At 42.8% G+C, this 20,000-nt stretch overlaps 1 protein-coding gene across 1 annotated transcript in view; it reads right to left on the bottom strand.

The window, feature by feature from the left end:
• The window catches only part of Ect2l (epithelial cell transforming 2 like), a 72,347-nt gene that overhangs the window by 21,431 nt on the left and 30,916 nt on the right, over positions 1-20,000 (bottom strand). Inside the window, exons 6-12 of the mRNA XM_032895276.1 lie at positions 18,964-19,102; positions 17,860-18,028; positions 15,548-15,676; positions 6,841-6,933; positions 4,902-5,084; positions 3,211-3,314; positions 542-667 (exon numbers count right to left, since the gene is read on the bottom strand). Of these exons, the coding sequence (XP_032751167.1) occupies positions 542-667; positions 3,211-3,314; positions 4,902-5,084; positions 6,841-6,933; positions 15,548-15,676; positions 17,860-18,028; positions 18,964-19,102 (943 nt within the window). The remainder of the gene's footprint in view (positions 1-541; positions 668-3,210; positions 3,315-4,901; positions 5,085-6,840; positions 6,934-15,547; positions 15,677-17,859; positions 18,029-18,963; positions 19,103-20,000) is intronic.

The raw sequence follows: 20,000 nt of genomic DNA, 5'->3' as shown, positions 1-20,000 counted from the left end.
TAGAGCACTGTGGGGAGGAGGAAAGGAGAAAGAATTGTTTTCTGATTGGTTGCTTTGTTGAGACAGAGTCTCATTATGCAGTGCGTGGCTGGCCTGGAACTTGATGCACAGGCCAGACCCGCCTGGAACTCTCAGAGCTCCACATGCTTCTGCCTCCCGAATGCTGGGATTAAAGGTGTGAGCCTCTGCCCCCTGTGAGAGAAGAATTCTTAGTTTCGTATACAACGCAAAGGATCTTAGTCTGCAAATAACTTTCTTCTCTCAAGCTACCTCAGGGAGAACTGGCTGAATCAAGCAGTGAATGCAAATTTCCAGCTGTCCTGTATCAGGCCCAGCTCCCAAGGGCCTTAGATGCCACTCACATTAAGCACCATGAAATACCCTATTTAACAGTAGTCCATGGCAGTGATGTCCCTAAAACAGGTGACTGCTGGAAGCTGCCCAGGAAAACCGTCAGCGCGCTGGAGAGTCTTCACCACGAGAGCCTCACTCTACAGAGAAGCCACCATGGGGAAAAAAAAAACACAACAGCAGCTTTTACCTTCATGAGTGGATCCTGTGTTTCTTTCAGGCCACGTTCTGTCAGAACATAATCTCCTTCAAAATCCTCATTCTTTTTACTAGACTTCTTCAGCAGAAAATATGACAAAAATTCCAGAGGTTTGTCCTGGAAAAACAAACCCCCCCCAAAAAAATCCTATTTAAAATATTCATCTGACATTATGTTAAACATGTGACAGAAAAAAAAAAGACATGAGCTAGGGTTCAGCCTGTGTGAGCTTAAAGACTTGAGTTCTAATTCCAGCACCCATGTAAAAACAAGGCTGTTGTGTTGGTGCCTATAACCCTGGGTGAGTGTCGATGGATTCCCAATCATTGGCCAGCTCACCCACTAGGATCAGTGAGCTCCAGGTTTACTGAATGACCCTGTCTCAAAACATGAGGTAGAAAGTGATAAAGGAAAATACACACACACACACACACACACACACACACACACACATGCACACACACACATATATACACACACATATACACACATACACATATACACACATGCACCACACATATACACACATACACATACACACATATATATACATGCACACGCACACATACACATATACACACATATACACATACATACACATGCACACACACATACACTTATACACACACATGCACATACACATACACACATACACACACACACACACATACACACATACACACATACACACACATACATACACACATACACATACATACACACACACACACATACACACACACACACACACATGTACACACATACACACACACATGCACACACACATATACACACACATGCACACACATACACATACACAGAAACATACAAACATATACACATAGAAACACACACCCTCACATACACACATGCACACAAACATGCTCACATACAGGCACACACATAAACACAAACACATGCACCCACTACATATAAATACATGAAAGAAAAAGACATTTTTTTAGCTGGACTTCTCAGTTCTCTGCTTAAATCATATTACTAGAAAACAAAGCAATTGTTATTGAACTGATACTAAATTTCTCCCCATTCCATGTTCTGGTAACCAGCCACATTCTTGGTTCTCAGTTTTTTATCCACCATCCAAGTTCTTGTGAAAGGTTCTCTCAAGATCTTTAGACTCAAAGTGGCTCACAACAACCCAGCTGGGCTCTTGGGGGTCTCTCAAAGGAGGGAAGCAGGCCTAGGAGGGAAGCAGGCCTAGGAGGGAAGCAGGCCTAGGAGGGAAGTAGGCCTAGGAGGGAAGCAGGGTAGCACCATTGCTGGGGGAAACACAAACTCCCAATGAAGTCGGCTTCTCTCTCATACTGCAGGTTTGAGCCTCGTCAGAACTGTGCTGTATGGTTCTTCCTCCATCAAACATTTTTAGACATCTTATGGTTGAGAGAAAGTGCAAAATTCTTCCAGGCTTTGGGGTCTCTATAAATCCCCATGCCCAGGTCAACAGAGAAGTTTGTCAGGGCCTTGGCTCACTGGGTGTTGGGGTGTAGGACCAACTGTGCTGAGTCCCGGGCTGAGGCCATGGCCAAGAGTAGGTCTACAGAGCTTGGCTAAGCCTCCAGCTCTCTGGTGCTGCCCCAGGAACCCAAGGGAAATTAGAACAGACACGGGGCAGCAAGGAGAAGAAATATGTTTAAATGGTAGAATCGCCGGAGGGGAGAGAGTCGGTCTTTGGAGAGTAAAGATCTTGCATGGCCCTAAGAATGCACCAATCGAGGCTACTCCTCTTATTCCTGACTTCAGCTTCATAGTTACCCTTGGGGGTAAAGGGAGATTGTGGGCTAATCTCTCGTGTGTGTGTGTGTGTGTGTGTGTGTGTGTGTGTGTGTGTGTGTGTGTGTGTGTGTGTGTGTGTGCGTGTGTACAAAATGCAGAGGGCAATCTTGGCACTGTCCACTTTTTATTTTAAAGATGGTTTCCCATTGGTCTGGAACTCACCAAGTAAGCGATGCTGGCTGGCCAGAGAGCTCCAGGAACCCACCTGTTTCTCCCTCCCCAGCACTTAGAATATAGGCATCTGCCGCTGTGCCTCATGGGCCCTGGGGCTCAAGCTCAGGGTCTCACACTTGCAAGGCAGATATTTTACTGCCCAAGCTTTGTCCCCAGCCAGCAAATCTCTGAAAGCCTTCTGAAATGTCCACTGCGTGTTCTGGTAGACTTTCCAAGATGCCCAGTTAATATAAATGGTTCTAAGACCCCACCAACGTTCCCTAGCCCCAAATGCTGACTTGCCTATTTTTTTTTACATGTGCATTTTCTCTCCCACCCTCCCTTGTCTAGCCCCCGCTTCTCGTATCTGGTTTCACACATGTCAGTTCCCTGGCTCATACCGTTTCTGTGAAATATAAGGCCATGAGCATGTTCTCTAACGAAGTCACTTCTAACTGAAATTAGGCACAAGACAGAAAACAGTGCACAAATGAAAAGACTTTAAAGAACTCAGGAGGTCTCCCTGTTTCAGATACTTAGTACATCCTGAGCCAGAATCTCTCTGTGGCTGCTTTTATAAACTGATGTAATTTCTCTGAGGGGCTATGTCCCAGAGTGATGAACTGGTAAGAGGTTAACAAAATGTAAACTAAGGATTTATTTGTGCTGAGCTTTCCCCCCAGGTTTCTTTCTGCAACAGAAAGAACACTTACAGACCCTTCTTTGGACAGCTCCATCAGTCCATCGGCCAGAGCCTGTGCAACGCCTTGGTTATTTAGGATGCTGTCCATACCCAGAGTGTCAAACATGAACTGCCCTGAAATGTGAAACACACACACTGTGCTTACTTTATGTAGGACGTGTGAGAGCAAAGAGCACACCTCTCAGTCGCCTTTCAGTGGACAGTGGTACAGGGAATGGGGCCGGGCTTTTATTATTGCCACCAGAAGACCTATTATAAAATGGGAAATGAGCCAAACCAATTTCAACATGCTAAAACCGATACTGCGTGCAATCTAAGAGTCAAACAATCATAAAAGTAGCCAAGAATGGAGCCTTCTAAGCAAACTGTGAGCGCCAATCAGATGTCCTCCCACATCTCCTCGCCTTTGTGACGAAAATGTAAATATTTTAAATTCAGAGAAAGTAGCTTACATACAAAGACATCTTTTCATTTTTTTTAAATATTTAAATGTTTACACACTTTTACTGGGAAACAAATTGACTTCTTATTGCCAATATACTGTCATAAAAATATCCACTTTTCCATCTTCCATTTAAATCCTTAGTATCTATGAAATTAAAAAAAAAGAGAAATGATTTCTCCTCATTTACATGTTCCTAACACAGCTATCCTGGAGAAGAACGTTTCCCGTTGACTTCTCACTGCCAACACACTGCCTTAAAAAATAGTCATGGCCCCACTTCTCTATCTATGCCTTAGTATCTATGTAAAAAAAAGAGAAGTGATTTCTCCTTGCTTATATTTTCTTAACTACTTCAGAGTACCGGTTTAGCATTTCCTAAATTGGATAGTTCAGGTAGTAGAGGAAAATACAGGGGGAGATCTCTACAGAAAAGGCATTTGTGAGGCAAGATATAGGACATGGACTGACGGACTAGGAATCTGTGTGAGCATGCATGCTACTGTGTACAGCAAGGGAAGGGAGGAAGGCACAGGTCTGCAGTGTTGGAATATGTTTAAAATATGAAGAGATGGCTTTTGAGGAAGGGGGGACATATTTACCCAGATGGTAAAAGTGTTTCATTTTAAAGAATAAACTGGTTTAGTTTGTGACTTATTGTTAAGACGGTGTATCATTCCACAAATATTATTATGGTAATTTGATCGAGGCATGTCAAATGGGAATAAAAACTGATTCAGTGATGCCCAACAAGTTCAGTAAAAGACCATGGAGTCCAGCACCAAGCTGTATTTTATTTCATTGTTGAGGAAGAAAAATGTACTTTCTTTATGTGCAATGTCTGAAGGGAAACCCAAATGGGTTCTCTACCTGAGACATCTGGGTGAGTTATGTGTTTTAGACAGATAAGAACTGAACTATAGAACAAATTGTGTAATGAACACTGTAAGGGGTGCTTAATGGCCGGAACGAGATGTAGTCAGAAAAGATATAGTTCTCTAGTTGAGGGGGAAAAAAAAAATGCTGCCCAGTGCAGATGGGCTCCACAGGAATCAATAAGATGGTGAAGTGTGAAAACGGAGTGAGCCCCAGTGTTCTGAACATGACGAGGGTTGCTCTCAAGTATTTGAAAGAGAAGATGGTGCTTGACCAAGTATCTGTTACAACTGGGTTTTGCTTACGCCATTCTCCATCTTGAATCTGCTCAGGTGAGAAGCAAGCCCTGGTCTGATCTGGAAGAGAAGTGTTGGAGACCTTACCTATCATGCGGCCACTGATGCTCTCCTGCAAGTTCTGGAAGAGCGGACTTAGCTTTTTCCTCACTGACTTCAAGGTGTCTTCCAGGAATTCTGTGAAGCTGGACCATGCCTGCAGCTTGGACTCGATGAAGTAGTTAGAAGGAGGAGTCCCATCCCGACGCGGCCCCAGCCAGTCACTAAGAACTGACAGGAGTTTGAATCTTATTATCGAAGGCTCAGTTCATACTCTGTACATATGCGTGTGTGTGTGTGTGTGTGTGTGTGTGTGTGTGTACACGTACAGGTGCACAAATGTACCCGTGTGCACCTGTGTGCACTTACACGTAGAGGTCAGAGGTCAGCTTTGAGTATTGTTTCTCAGGTACTGTCTACCCTATTATCTGAGACAAGCCCTCTCATTGGCCTTGAACTTGAGCTGAGGCAGGAGATTTCCACTTCTTGTTTAAAGTGGGACCAACTCAGCTATCTCTATACTGGGCCTAGCGTCCTTTCTCAGAAGAAGATAAGCAGTCACACGCCTGTTTCCGATGGTAAACAAAGACATCAGAAAGGACGCGGTGAATGCCCGTCTGTCCGTGGCAGATAAAGTTGACGGCTTCTACTTGAAATTAGAAATGAAATCCCTGCCTGGCGCTCCGGGAAGCTGAGTGGATGGATGCAAGTAAGAATGTATCTTCTTCCTTCTCAAAGTGAGAGTTCTTTTGACTCAGCCATGCCACCCCACTGCCATGCATTCAAGGTCAAGCCACTCCCCTCCTCCTCTCTTTTCCCCCCTCCCCCTCCCCCTCTCCCTCTCTCCCTTCCCCCTCTCCCTTCCTCTCCCCTACCCCTAGATTAAGGGGAACTCAAAAATATCCTACAAGGCTAGTGCATGTGTGTAAGAAACGTCCAGCCACCTTGCAAAGCAATTACAGCATAGAGTGGCCCATTTAGTTTTTTTTTTTTTTTTTTTTTTTTTTTAACCTGAGTATATGGTCAAATCCACTTCATGTTTCCTGTCACTGACAAGCATGTGCCAACCTTTTAATGTGTTTCTTTGGAAGGAAAGCACAAAGAAACCAAAAGGGAAAGGGACAGGAGGAGGAGAGGAGATGCGGCTGCTCCTTAGGGCCCAAGCCTTGCCGCCCTGAGCGAGGCAATTCTCCCCACAGAGCCACAGACGCCATCGTTTGCTGGTGCTGTGTGAACTACAGTGACCATGGCTGCTCAGAACTGTGTGGAGTATGAAGTCAATGGGCTTACTCTTCCATCTATATGGAATCGTGTCCCTTCTAAGTGACATAGTCACTTCTCCCAGTCATGAAAGGCCTCTGGAGACTAAAGAATCAGGACTCATACCACTTCCGAGGCAATCCAAACCCTGTTTCATATGAAAAGAAGGATTTTAAAGGAGAAAATGTTGAGCGACATTGAAGGACAGCCATGTGGCTCTCTTGTCAGTCAGCCAGTGGTCCATTTTATCCAATGAAAGTATACATGCCAGTGTGCTTTCCCTTCCTGATCCTTGGATCAAGTGGGATCTAAGCAAAGCTCATCTCCATCCCCTTACAACTACAATTCATGCTTCCAAGGAAAACCAAGCCAATTCCTTAAAAAAAAAAAAACAAGTAAATAAATAAAACTTGGAAAATCACATCCTTTCTCCAGCTCAGCCACTGGGCAACTTTGCTGAACTCTTTAAAGTGGGTTTTAGTAACTGACAGCTTGAAGCAAACTATCTGCAGCAAACTCAAATGGCTCTAAGTGAATGGCTCTGGGCTCTGTCTGAAGAAGAGAGACCATTCCGTCAGGGGGAGTAGCAATTGCTATAGGCAGACGCACAGCTGCTAGCTCCTGAGGTAATGAGACAAGAGTGCGTTTTCTTAGTACTTGGTCCTTCAGTGAAGCCCTTGTGGCTGTGTGGTACCAGACACACTAGCCAGCTCTCACGTACACTTACTGTGTTGGTAGGAACCAGTTGCGACTCCAGCTGGGGCGGAGAACGATGCTCCAGTTAGTTGAGATAGCAGAGAAAGCACTTCTATACCTGTCTCTGCACAGCCAAGAACACTAGCATTAGTCCCGGGTTTCTCCTGAAGCAGTCAAATATTACTTAGAAGCATCAAAGAGCTGGTCAAGAAAGACCGTAGGTCATTGTCATCTTCAATTCGTCTTACCTTTATCTCTACAGACACCTAATTTCTGGAAACAATGAAATAAGATGTGCAAAGAGGGTATGCAAAAAAAAAAAAAATGTTGGGGTTGGGGATTTAGCTCAGTGGTAGAGCGCTTGCCTAAGAAGTGCAAGGCCCTGGGTTCGGTCCCCAGCTCCGGAAAAAAAAAGAACCCAAAAAAAAAAAAAATGTTTATCATCAACTTTGGAATATTTTAGCCAAAGACAGAGAAAAATCTCACAAGAGTTCCCTGAAATAACCCGAGTAAAAGGAAAGTTGTGGTTGAAAGTGAACAGACTTAAAACAGATAAACACAAGATAGAACAAAATGGTCAAAAGTTACTGTGGCATTAGTTACTCCTCTTCTGCTGGGTGTGTTGTTGGCGCCTGCCTTTAATCCCAGCACTTGGGAGGTAGAGGCAGATGGATCTCTGAGTCTGAGGGGCCAGCCTGGTCTTCAGAGCAAGTTCTGGAACAGCTACACAGAGAAACTCTGTCTTAATTTTTTTCCCCTCCCCTCTTCAGAGACACAGATTGGAAGAGAGAGTGGATTGTTGGATTCAGTAACTACAGATTGAATTACTTAATAAGAAACATATGTAATGAATGGGGTATTTTAATTATTTGTGGTCAAAAAATAAATACCCAATTGCTTCTCAGGACAACATGGCGGAAGCTAATGGGCCTCATACCTAATATTTTCGCTGATAATGAAGTCAGAGAGTCCACAGTGGACTAAATCTATATAATCAACTGATTGCAGTCAACCTGCAGATAAGATTCATGGGGGAAAGAACAGGCTTCCTTCTAAGAAATGGTGCTGGGGGTCGCTGCCACCGCGGAGAGCCCGTGGGCAGAACCCCGCGAGCGAACTTGAGCCTCGGGACCACAGGTAAGACTAACTTATCTGCTGCAAGTGACTTGCCGGGTGGAATCGGGACAACAGAGGCAGAATCCCTCTAGGACCAGGCACGTCCTGTGTTTACGGAAGTCCCACACCCGCGGATCCCGCCCGCAGCAGCTCTCTGCTCCCAGAACCCGTGGGAGAGATACCTCACCGCTTGGTCAGGTGGGCACTCCTGAGGCTGCAGAGCGGAAGAGACCACCAACACTGCCCACCCCTGCCCACATCCCTGGCCCAAGAGGAAACTGTATAAGGCCTCTCGGCTCCCGTGGGAGAGGGCCCAGGTGAGGCAGGAGCCCTGCCTGAGACACCGCCGGAACCTGAAGGAAACAGACCGGATAAACAGTTCTCTGCACCCAAATCCCGTGGGAGGGAGAGCTAAACCTTCAGAGAGGCAGACACGCCTGCGAAACCAGAAGAGACTGCTCTCTGCACACATTGCTGATTCCAGAGGAAAACACCTGAGGCCATCTGGAACCCTGGTGCACGGAGGCTCCCGGAAGAGGCAGCGCAGATCTTCCCGGTTGCTGCCACCGCAGAGAGCCCGTGGGCAGCACCCCGAGAGCAAACTTGAGCCTCGGGACCACAGGTAAGACCAACTTTTCTGCTGCAAGTGACCTGCCTGGTGAACTCAAGACACAGGCCCACAGGAACAGCTGAAGACCTGTAGAGGGACAAAACTACACACACGAAAGCAGAACACTCTGTCCCCATAACTGGCTGAAAGAAAACAGGAAAACAGGTCTACAGCACTCCTGACACACAGGCTTATAGGACAGTCTAGCCACTGTCAGAATTAGCAGAACAAAGTAACACTAGAGATAATCTGATGGCGAGAGGCAAGCGCAGGAACACAAGCAACAGAAACCAAGACTACATGGCATCATCGGAGCCCAATTCTCCCACCAAAACAAACATGGAATATCCAAACACACCAGAAAAGCAAGATCTAGTTTCAAAATCAGATTTGATCATGATGCTGGAGGACTTCAAGAAAGACATGAAGAACTCCCCTTAGAGAACAAGTAGAAGCCTACAGAGAGGAATCAAAAAATCCCTGAAAGAATTCCAGGAAAACACAATCAAACAGTTGAAGGAATTAAAAATGGAAATAGAAGCAATCAAGAAAGAACACATGGAAATAACCCTGGATATAGAAAACCAAAAAAGAGACAAGGAGCTTGTAGATACAAGCTTCACCAACAGAATACAAGAGATGGAAGAGAGAATCTCAGGAGCAGAAGATTCCATAGAAATCATTGACTCAACTGTCAAAGATAATGTAAAGCGGAAAAAGCTACTGGTCCAAAACATACAGGAAATCCAGGACTCAATGAGAAGATCAAACCTAAGGATAATAGGTATAGAAGAGAGTGAAGACTCCCAGCTCAAAGGACCAGTAAATATCTTCAACAAAATCATAGAAGAAAACTTCCCTAACCTAAAAAAGAGATACCCATAGGCATACAAGAAGCCTACAGAACTCCAAATAGATTGTACCAGAAAAGAAACACCTCCCGTCACATAATAGTCAAAACACTAAACGCACAAAATAAAGAAAGAATATTAAAAGCAGTAAGGGAAAAAGGTCAAGTAACATATAAAGGCAGACCTATCAGAATCACACCAGACTTCTCGCCAGAAACTATGAAGGCCAGAAGATCCTGGACTGATGTCATACAGACCCTAAGAGAACACAAATGCCAGCCCAGGCTACTGTATCCTGCAAAACTCTCAATTAACATAGATGGAGAAACCAAGATATTCCATGACAAAACCAAAATTACACAATATCTTTATACAAATCCAGCACTACAAAGGATAATAAATGGTAAAGCCCAACATAAGGAGGCAAGCTATACCCAAGAAGAGGCAAGAAACTAATCGTTTTGGCAACAAAACAAAGAGAAGAAAAGCACACAAACACAACCTCACATCCAAATATGAATATAACAGGAAGCAATAATCACTATTCCTTAATATCTCTCAACATCAATGGCCTCAACTCCCCAATAAAAAGACATAGATTAACAAACTGGATACGCAACAAGGACCCTGCATTCTGCTGCCTACAGGAAACACACCTCAGAGACAAAGACAGACACTACCTCAGAGTGAAAGGCTGGGAAACAACTTTCCAAGCAAATGGTCAGAAGAAGCAAGCTGGAGTAGCCATTCTAATATCAGATAAAAATCAATTTTCAACTAAAAGTCATCAAAAAAAAAGATAAGGAAGGACACTTCATATTCATCAAAGGAAAAATCCACCAAGATGAACTCTCAATCCTAAATATCTATGCCCCAAATACAAGGGCACCTACATAATAAAAAAGAAACCTTACTAAAGCTCAAAAACACATTGCACCTCACACAATAATAGTAGGAGATTTCAACACCCTCTCATCAATGGACAGATCATGGAAACAGAAATTAAACAGAGCGAGACAGACTAAGAGAAGTCATGAGCCAAATGGACTCAACGGATATTTATAGAACGTTCTACCCTAAAGCAAAAGGATATACCTTCTTCTCAGCTCCTCATGGTACTTTCTCCAAAATTGACCATATAATTGGTCAAAAAACGGGCCTCAACAGGTACAGAAAGATAGAAATAATCCCATGCGTGCTATCGGACCACCACGGCCTAAAACTGGTCTTCAATAACAATAAGGTAAGAATGCCCACATATACGTGGAAACTGAACAATGCTCTACTCAATGATAACCTGGTCAAGGAAGAAATAAAGAAAGAAATTAAAAACTTTTTAGAATTTAATGAAAATGAAGGTACAACATACCCAAACTTATGGGACACAATGAAAGCTGTGCTAAGAGGAAAACTCATAGCTGAGTGCCTGCAGAAAGAAACAGGAAAGAGCATATGTCAGCAGCTTGACAGCACACCTAAAAAGCTCTAGAACAAAAGAAGCAAATACACCCAGGAGGAGTAGAAGGCAGGAAATAATCAAACTCAGAGCTGAAATCAACCAAGTAGAAACAAAAAGGACCATAGAAAGAATCAACAGAACCAAAAGTTGGTTCTTTGAGAAAATCAACAAGATAGATAAACCCCTAGCCAGACTAATCGAGGAGAGACACAGAGAGTGTGTCCAAATTAACAAAATCAGAAATGAAAAGGGAGACATAACTACAGATTCAGAGGAAATTCAAAAATCATCAGATCTTACTATAAAAGCCTATATTCAACAAAACTTGAAAATCTACAGGAAATGGACAATTTCCTAGACAGATACCAGGTACCGAAGTTAAATCAGGAACAGATAAACCAGTTAAACAACCCCATAACTCCTAAGGAAATAGAAGCAGTCATTAAAGGTCTCCCAACCAAAAAAAGAGCCCAGGGTCCAGACGGGTTTAGTGCAGAATTCTATCAGACCTTCATAGAAGACCTCATACCAATATTATCCAAACTATTCCACAAAATTGAAACAGATGGAGCACTACCGAATTCCTTCTATGAAGCCACAATTACTCTTATACCTAAACCACACAAAAGACCCAACAAAGAAAGAGAACTTCAGACCAATTTCCCTTATGAACATTGACGCAAAAATACTCAACAAAATTCTGGCAAACCGAATCCAAGAGCACATCAAAACAATCATCCACCATGATCAAGTAGGCTTCATCCCAGGCATGCAGGGATGGTTTAATATATGGAAAACCATCAACGTGATCCATTATATAAACAAACTGAAAGAACAAAACCACATGATCATTTCACTAGATGCTGAGAAAGCATTTGACAAAATTCAACACCCCTTCATGATAAAAGTCCTGGAAAGAATAGGAATACAAGGCCCATACCTAAACATACTAAAAGCCATATACAGCAAACCAGTTGCTAACATTAAACTAAATGGAGAGAAACTTGAAGCAATCCCACTAAAATCAGGGACTAGACAAGGCTGCCCACTCTCTCCCTACTTATTCAATATAGTTCTTGAAGTTCTAGCCAGAGCAATCAGACAACAAAAGGAGATCAAGGGGATACAGGTCGGAAAAGAAGAAGTCAAAATATCACTATTTGCAGATGATATGATAGTATATTTAAGTGATGCCAAAAGTTCCAGAGAACTACTAAAGCTGATAAACAACTTCAGCAAAGTGGCTGGGTATAAAATTAACTCAAATAAATCAGTAGCCTTCCTCTACACAAAAGAGAAAAACAAGCCGAGAAAGAAATTAGGGAAACGACACCCTTCATAATAGACCCAAATAATATAAAATACCTGGGGTGTGACTTTAACCAAGCAAGTAAAAGATCTGTACAATAAGAACTTCAAGACACTGAAGAAAGAAATTGAAGAAGACCTCAGAAGGTGGAAAGATCTCCCATGCTCATGGATTGGCAGGATTAATATAGTAAAAATGGCCATTTTACCAAAAGCGATCTACAGATTCAATGCAATCCCCATCAAAATACCAATCCAATTCTTCAAAGAGTTAGACAGAACAATTTGCAAATTCATCTGGAATAACAAAAAACCCAGGATAGCTAAAACTATCCTCAACAATAAAAGGACTTCAGGGGGAATCACTATCCCTGAACTCAAGCAGTATTACAGAGCAATAGTGATAAAAACTGCATGGTATTGGTACAGAGACAGACAGATAGACCAATGGAACAGAATTGAAGACCCAGAAATGAACCCACACACCTATGGTCACTTGATTTTTGACAAAGGAGCCAAATCCATCCAATGGAAAAAAGATAGCATTTTCAGCAAATGGTGCTGGTTCAACTGGAGGTCAACATGTAGAAGAATGCAGATCGATCCATGCTTATCACCCTGTACAAAGCTTAAGTCCAAGTGGATCAAGGACCTCCACATCAAACCAGACACCTCAAACTAATAGAAAAAAAAACTAGGGAAGCATCTGGAACACATGGGCACTGGAAAAAATTTCCTGAACAAAACACCAATGGCTTATGCTCTAAGATCAAGAATCGACAAATGGGATCTCATAAAACTGCAAAGCTTCTGTAAGGCAAAGGACACTGTGGTTAGGACAAAACGGCAACCAACAGATTGGGAAAAGATCTTTACCAATCCTACAACAGATAGAGGCCTTATATCCAAAATATACAAAGAACTCAAAAAGTTAGACCGTAGGGAGACAAATAACCCTATTAAAAAATGGGGTTCAGAGCTAAACAAAGAATTCACAGCTGAGGAATGCTGAATGGCTGAGAAACACCTAAAGAAATGTTCAACATCTTTAGTCATCAGGGAAATGCAAATCAAAACAACCCTAAGATTTCACCTCACACCAGTGAGAATGGCTAAGATCAAAAACTCAGGTGACAGCAAATGCTGGCGAGGATGTGGAGAAAGAGGAACACTCCTCCATTGTTGGTGGGATTGCAGACTGGTACAACCATTCTGGAAATCAGTCTGGAGGTTCCTCAGAAAATTGGACATTAAACTGCCTGAGGATCCAGCTATCCCTCTCTTGGGCATATACCCAAAAGATGCCCCAACATATAAAAAAGACACGTGCTCCACTATGTTCATCGCAGCCTTATTTATAATAGCCAGAAGCTGGAAAGAACCCAGATGCCCTTCAACAGAGGAATGGATACAGAAAATGTGGTATATCTACACAATGGAATATTACTCAGCTATCAAAAACAACGAGTTTATGAAATTTGTAGGCAAATGGTTGGAACTGGAAAATATCATCCTGAGTGAGCTAACCCAATCACAGAAAGACATACATGGTATGCACTCATTGATAAGTGGCTATTAGCCCAAATGCCTGAATTACCCTAGATGCCTAGAACAAATGAAACTCAAGACGGATGATCAAAATGTGAATGCTTCACTCCTTCTTTAAAAGGGGAACAAGAATACCCTTGGCAGGGAAGAGAGAGGCAAAAGATTAAAACAGAGACTGAAGGAACATCCATTCAGAGCCTGCCCCACATGTGGCCCATATATATACAGCCACCCAATTAGACAAGATGGATGAAGCAAAGAAGTGCAGAAGTGTAGATCGCTCCTGAGAGACACAGCCAGAATACAGCAAATACAGAGGTGAATGTCAGCAGCAAACCTCTGAACTGAGAATAGGACCCCCGTTGAAGGAATCAGAGAAAGAACTGGAAGAGCTTGAAGGGGCTCGAGACCCTATATGTACAACAATGCCAAGCCACCAGAGCTTCCAGGGACTAAGCCACTACCTAAAGACTATACATGGACTGACCCTGGACTCTGACCTCATAGGTAGCAATGAATATCCTAGTAAGAGCACCAGTGGAAGGGGAAGCCCTGGGTCCTGCTAATACTGAACCCCCAGTGAACTAGACTGTTGCGGGGAGGGCAGCAATGGGGGGAGGGTCGGGAGGAACACCCATAAGGAAGGGGAGGGGGGAGGGGATGTTTGCCGGAAACCGGGAAAGGAATAACACTCGAAATGTATATAAGAAATATTCAAGTTAATAAAAAAAAAATAGGAAAAATAAAATAAAATAAAATATGTGAAGTGAAAAAAAAAAAGAAATGGTGCTGGGGAAATAGATAGCTATATGTAAAATAAATTAAATCCCAACTTATGCCTCATCATCTGCTAGAAATAAATCAGATGGGCCTCAGACCTACATGACAAACTTAAACATAAACTCCTATGAAGTGCAGTAGGAAATCTTGGTAAGGTTTTTGCATGGGATTTAAAGTTATGGGGACTGGGGAAATGGCTCGCAAGCTAAGAGCTCTTGCTTCACCTCTGGTGGACTCAGGTTTGGTTCCCAGCACCCACGGGTTGCTGACAACCTGACCCAACTCCAATTGTGGAGAATCCGATACCCTTTCTGGCCTCCATGGGCAACACACCCTTGTGGTACAGAGATATACATGTGACAGAACACCTATAGGCATAAAACAATTTTTTTTAAATATTTTAAATAATTAAATAATATGATACTAAAAACATGAGATAAAAGTAAAAATAATAAACTTGATTTCATCAAAATTAAGAAGTTCTGCTCTTCAGGAGAAACCATTCAGAGAAGGAAAAAGTAAGTTGTCAGTTGGAAGAACAATTTACTTTTCAAAACATGCAGGATACTTGAACAGACACTGAGAAAGAAAGATACAGCAGGTAGGTACATGGAAAGATGTTTAGCATCGCGACTGCAAATTTGAACCCTGAGACGCTTCTGTGGCCACCTGAATGGCTACAACTAAAACCAACACCACAGTGTTGGACAACTCGAGCTCTCAGACGTATTCTTTAGAAACATTAAAGTGTACAACGACTTTGAAAAACTGGCTGGCTGGCTTTGTAACAGTTAATATATACCACTGGGATCTTACATACCTTAGAGGAGTGTATGTGCATGCTCAGACACATGTCACAGCAGCTTCACTTATAAAATACATTGTGTGGATAAACAAATTGTAGTACACTGTGTAATCGTATCTCGTGCAGTAATTATAGTGGTAAAAAGGAATGAGCCATTGATCCATGCATTAAACTGCTTTGTTTGTGACTGCACCTCAGAAACACACAAAATAGCACCACAAGAAAGTCTGTCCCCTGCATTTCTAGAGTTTTGACACTGACCTGATGCTCCAAGTGGCACAAATAAGTCTACGTGTCCTCCTTCTTCTTCGGTGGTCACACAGCTTCCTAGTTTCTCCCAGAAGTCTCTCACTTCAGGCCACAGTAAATTTTTAATACAAATTTTATAGCCTAAGGAGGGAAAAAGTGCCATCAGCAGTCCTGTGGCCCTGGGCTCCTTCACTCTGGATTAATAAGGTGTTCTACAATTATGCTTTGGATATTTGAGTTTCTGCCTCCAACATACACCACCGTGAGTCACTGGGCTCAAGGAGAGTTTAAGGTGAACGTCCAGTCAAGTCCCGCGATCTTGCAAAGCAGAAAAAGTTTCCATGGTCATCAATGAAAAACTGTTAGAGCAGGCAAGGCTCCCAGAGTTAGCAACCACCTCAAACTCTCCTTACTCACAGTTCCTCAGGATTGATCCGTGACTCACTGTGCCATTTTGTGAGTGCCCTGGAAGCTGGACCACCAGACTTATTTCCTCTTCCCTCATCCCACACAGATTGAAGGTTTACGATTAATAAGATTAAAACAATTCTGCTTTAAGTATAAGCAAGGGAGAATGCAAAGTTATATATGAAGGATAGACTCTAAAAGTTTAGTTAAAGGTATTCATTGTCTCTTCCCTCCCAAAAGGGGTAAACACTAATGAGATTTTTAAATCTTCCCATAGCAACTTAATTATGTTTTCCTTCCCTTTCCTTTGCAGTACAAGCCAAACAGAGTTTATCAGAGGCGGCAAGTGCACACCAATTTATCTATCTTGGTGTTCAATGCTACTGTAATTACTGTACTTTCAACAAATTTAAATTTTCTGTGCATCAAAAGAGAGAGTATAAAGGACACCTACAGGTGGTGGTTTAAATAAGAATGGCCCCTATAGGCTTATATATTTGAATGCTTACTCATCCGGGAGTGCACTATTTGAAAGGATTAGAAGGATTGGGAGCTGTGGCCTAGTTGGAATAAGTGTGGACTTGCTGGAGGAAGTGTGTTGCTGGGGATGGGCTTTGACGGTTCCAGATCTAGTGTCTTCCTGCTTATAGATCAGGATGAAGCTTTCAGCCACTTGTCCAGCGTCATATTTTGCCTGACATGCTATGCTCCTTGCCATGGTAAGTGGATTCAACCTCTGAAACCCTAAGCAAGCTCGCAACTAAATGCTTTCTTTTATAAGAGTTGCCTTTCTGGTGGTATCTCTTTGCAGCAACAGAACAAGAATAAGACACTATAGAAGTGGAGAAGATGCTTGCAAATCACGTATCTAATAGGGAGTTAATATCCTTAACACACAAAGAGTGTCTACAGCTCAACCCACACAAAAATCGACCCACTTTTAAGTAAGCAAAGGGCTTGTTTTCTTTTTTTTTTTTTTTTTTTTTTTCTTTTTTTTCGGAGCTGGGGACCGAACCCAGGGCCTTGCGCTTCCTAGGCAAGCGCTCTACCCCTGAGCTAAATCCCCAACCCCAAGGGCTTGTTTTCTTAAAGAAAATATACAAACGGCTAGCAAGCACGTGACAAATGTTCAGCAGCAGAGATATGCAAATCAGAACACAGTGAGATTGGAAACTGGATGAACCAACCAAACGAAACCCGAAAGCTGAAAGAAACCCGAAAACCTGTTACAAATAAATGGCACAGAGAAGTCTGTGTGCTTGCACTTCTGGTAGAACAGTTTTCAAAACCAGTATGGGACTTTCAAATTTTTAAAGAAAGCCAGCACATCATACTTAGGAGCGTATCTCCATGTTCGTAAAAGCGAGGACAAAAAGGTTTACCATTACTCACTCTAGCCGAGAAGCAGAAGCGATCTGAATGACCACCGGTGAACAGAGTCATAAGCAAACTGTAGCACGTACATAGAGTAGGTTAGTATTTTGGCCTTAAAAGAGAAATAACCCATTGGTACGGTGTATGAATGCTGAGTGTAGAAGGGGAAAATGCAAAAGAAAAAAAAATCAAAGCAAGTGATTCCATTAACGTATTTAAAGGATTCGATGGTTATCAGAAGGCAGACATCAGAGGGGAAGAAGAGAGGTGTTGCTTAGCACAGTGTTTCAATTTGCAGGATGGAAAAGCTCTACAGAAATGTGAGTAAAGCATACACTTCCAAAGGATTATGATAGTCACTGTGATCTTAATCTCTATATTTAAGATTTTCATCGAAAGTCACTTTACTTTCTTCATGAAGGAAAAAAATGAACCCTTCCTGCTGAATTAGAACTTAGAAACACTGTGGAGGTCACACTCATGGATAAGCGCTGCAGACCCTCAAAGCTGTGTAATTGTTCTCCTCCAATCCCCAGACCAACCTTGCAGTAAGTCAATTTCTCTGCTGTTTCCACTGCTAAATATCCCCAGGCCCTGTGCCTTCCGCCCCTGTAGAGCTCTGCCGAGGAGATGAAGCAGGCCCTCGAAAGTCACTCCACGGGGTTCATACAGCACAGCCACCACGCCTGCCTTGACGCTCTCCAGCACCATCTAGGAGAGAAATGTCAGCAGCGGGCGTGTGAGCTTTAGGACGAGACGGCGTGCAATATGCTATCACTGCTAAAGAATTTCCAGGAATCACAGAGGGAAGGAGCTGAACTTCTCCACCAGTTTCTTCATTTTTCTCTAATTATCAGGAAAATAGGGAGTTTGTTTACAACTCCATCGTAGGAAAAATAGTTCTAATGAGTTTCATTATTTTCTCCCAAACCTCTTTATCTTTAGGCGCACCATACAGACATATACACGGCTCATAAAAATAATAAAATTTAAGTGATACCATTTTGCAATGGCCTTCTTAAGTAGATTTAAAAATCTTCTATATATGTGTGTATATATAATTTAAATATATAACTTCAGTTCAACTTATTTATTTTTATATTTTGGGACAGAGTCTCACTATACAGTCCTAGCTTATTGATATAGTCCTCTCCTCCTGCCTCAGCTTCGTAAATGCTTGGATTGCAGCTAAACACTCTCATACACAGCTATAATTATATTTTATGAGGAGTACATTTTAATAAAATGATAAAGTAGTACTTCTAACCCGCTTTTGAAAACTATTGGTCAGATATTATTAAAGTTCTGGATAATTCTGGACGATCCTTAAATATTTTCAACCATCCTACTGACTGGTTTTTTTTATTATTATTATTATTAAGTGCAACAAATTCAATTCAGTGGGCGCAGTTTGACACTGACTGCATGCACAGCGATTTGACCCCTCGTGGGCTTTCAAAGGAAGTTTGATTGCTTTCCTCGTTATTGCTCCCGATTTCCAAAACCGTACGGGGCCTGTAAGCGTTCACTAGGTCAGACGATTTTTCTTTCAAGAGATGAGTCATTTTCACACGCACGTGGCAGCCAACAGATTCTGCCCGTGTAGCTGAAACGCGGTAAGGCGTGGCCCCCTCGCCCAGTGGTACCTCATATGCGGGAATCCGCGATGATATTAGGATGACGTGTAGTGGCGACTCACAGGAAGAGCTGTCGTCGGTTCTGCCGACCTCGGGGTGGCTTTTCTTTAGTAACGAAGGGTAGGAGTGACTGCCCGAGATGTTGCTTCTGTAGGGCACAAAAGGGGGCATGAAGTCCTAAAGTTCTGCTAACGTGACTTTTGACACGTGCCAATGTCCTCTGAACGCCTCCGAACAGCAGAAGACCACTGTCCCTGAGTGCTTAGACAATCCTAGCAGGCGGAGGAAGAACAACAAACAGGGGTCCCAGGCCGGGTCGAGCCAATTCTGCCCCATTGGTCTCTATGCTTCCGCATGAGGGATTCAGAAAAAGCTTCTTGGCACTCACAGTCTTTGATGGGCAATTAAGCACTGTGATACATTCTAAGGGTTCAGAACTACATTTAAAGGGGGTAGCCATGTAATTCCTAACTCACTTCTGGCCCTTAGGGGTTCCTGAGTAATGTCACCACGCTCTCCTCAGCTCCATCCCCATACGGCCAAGGACAAAAGACGCCCTATGTGGGGTTGAGGATTTAGCTCAGTGGTAGAGCGCTTGCCTAGCAAGCGCAAGGCCCTGGGTTCAGTCCCCAGCTCTGAAAAAAAAAAGAAAGATGCCCTATGCTTCTTAAAGTTCTCTGTGTGCCTTCCACAAGTACAACACAGTCCCACACTCGCAATGTTTGGACACAGATCTGTGTGTGGTGTCAATGGTGACACTGAAGGAGTGTTAGAATGTGAAGATTTGGGTCCCAGTGGTTTTTTGTTTTGCTTTTTTTTTTTTTTTTTTTTTTTTCTTTTTTGGAGCTGGGGACCCAACCTAGGACGCTTGCTAGGCAAGCACTCTACAGCTGAGCTAAATCCCAAACCCCCGGTCCCAGTGTTTTTTTATTATGACAGGTGAGTTATATCACCTGTCTAGACTTTAGTGTCTTCCTCTGAAGGGCAAGTGTAGATTTCAAAGGGAAAACAAAACAAACCTTTCCCCCTTGGTTTCTCATCAGCCA

This window comes from Rattus rattus, chromosome 2, assembly GCF_011064425.1.
Source record: "Rattus rattus isolate New Zealand chromosome 2, Rrattus_CSIRO_v1, whole genome shotgun sequence".
NCBI lineage: Eukaryota > Metazoa > Chordata > Mammalia > Rodentia > Muridae > Rattus > Rattus rattus.
This window is presented reverse-complemented; position numbering and strand designations above follow the sequence as displayed.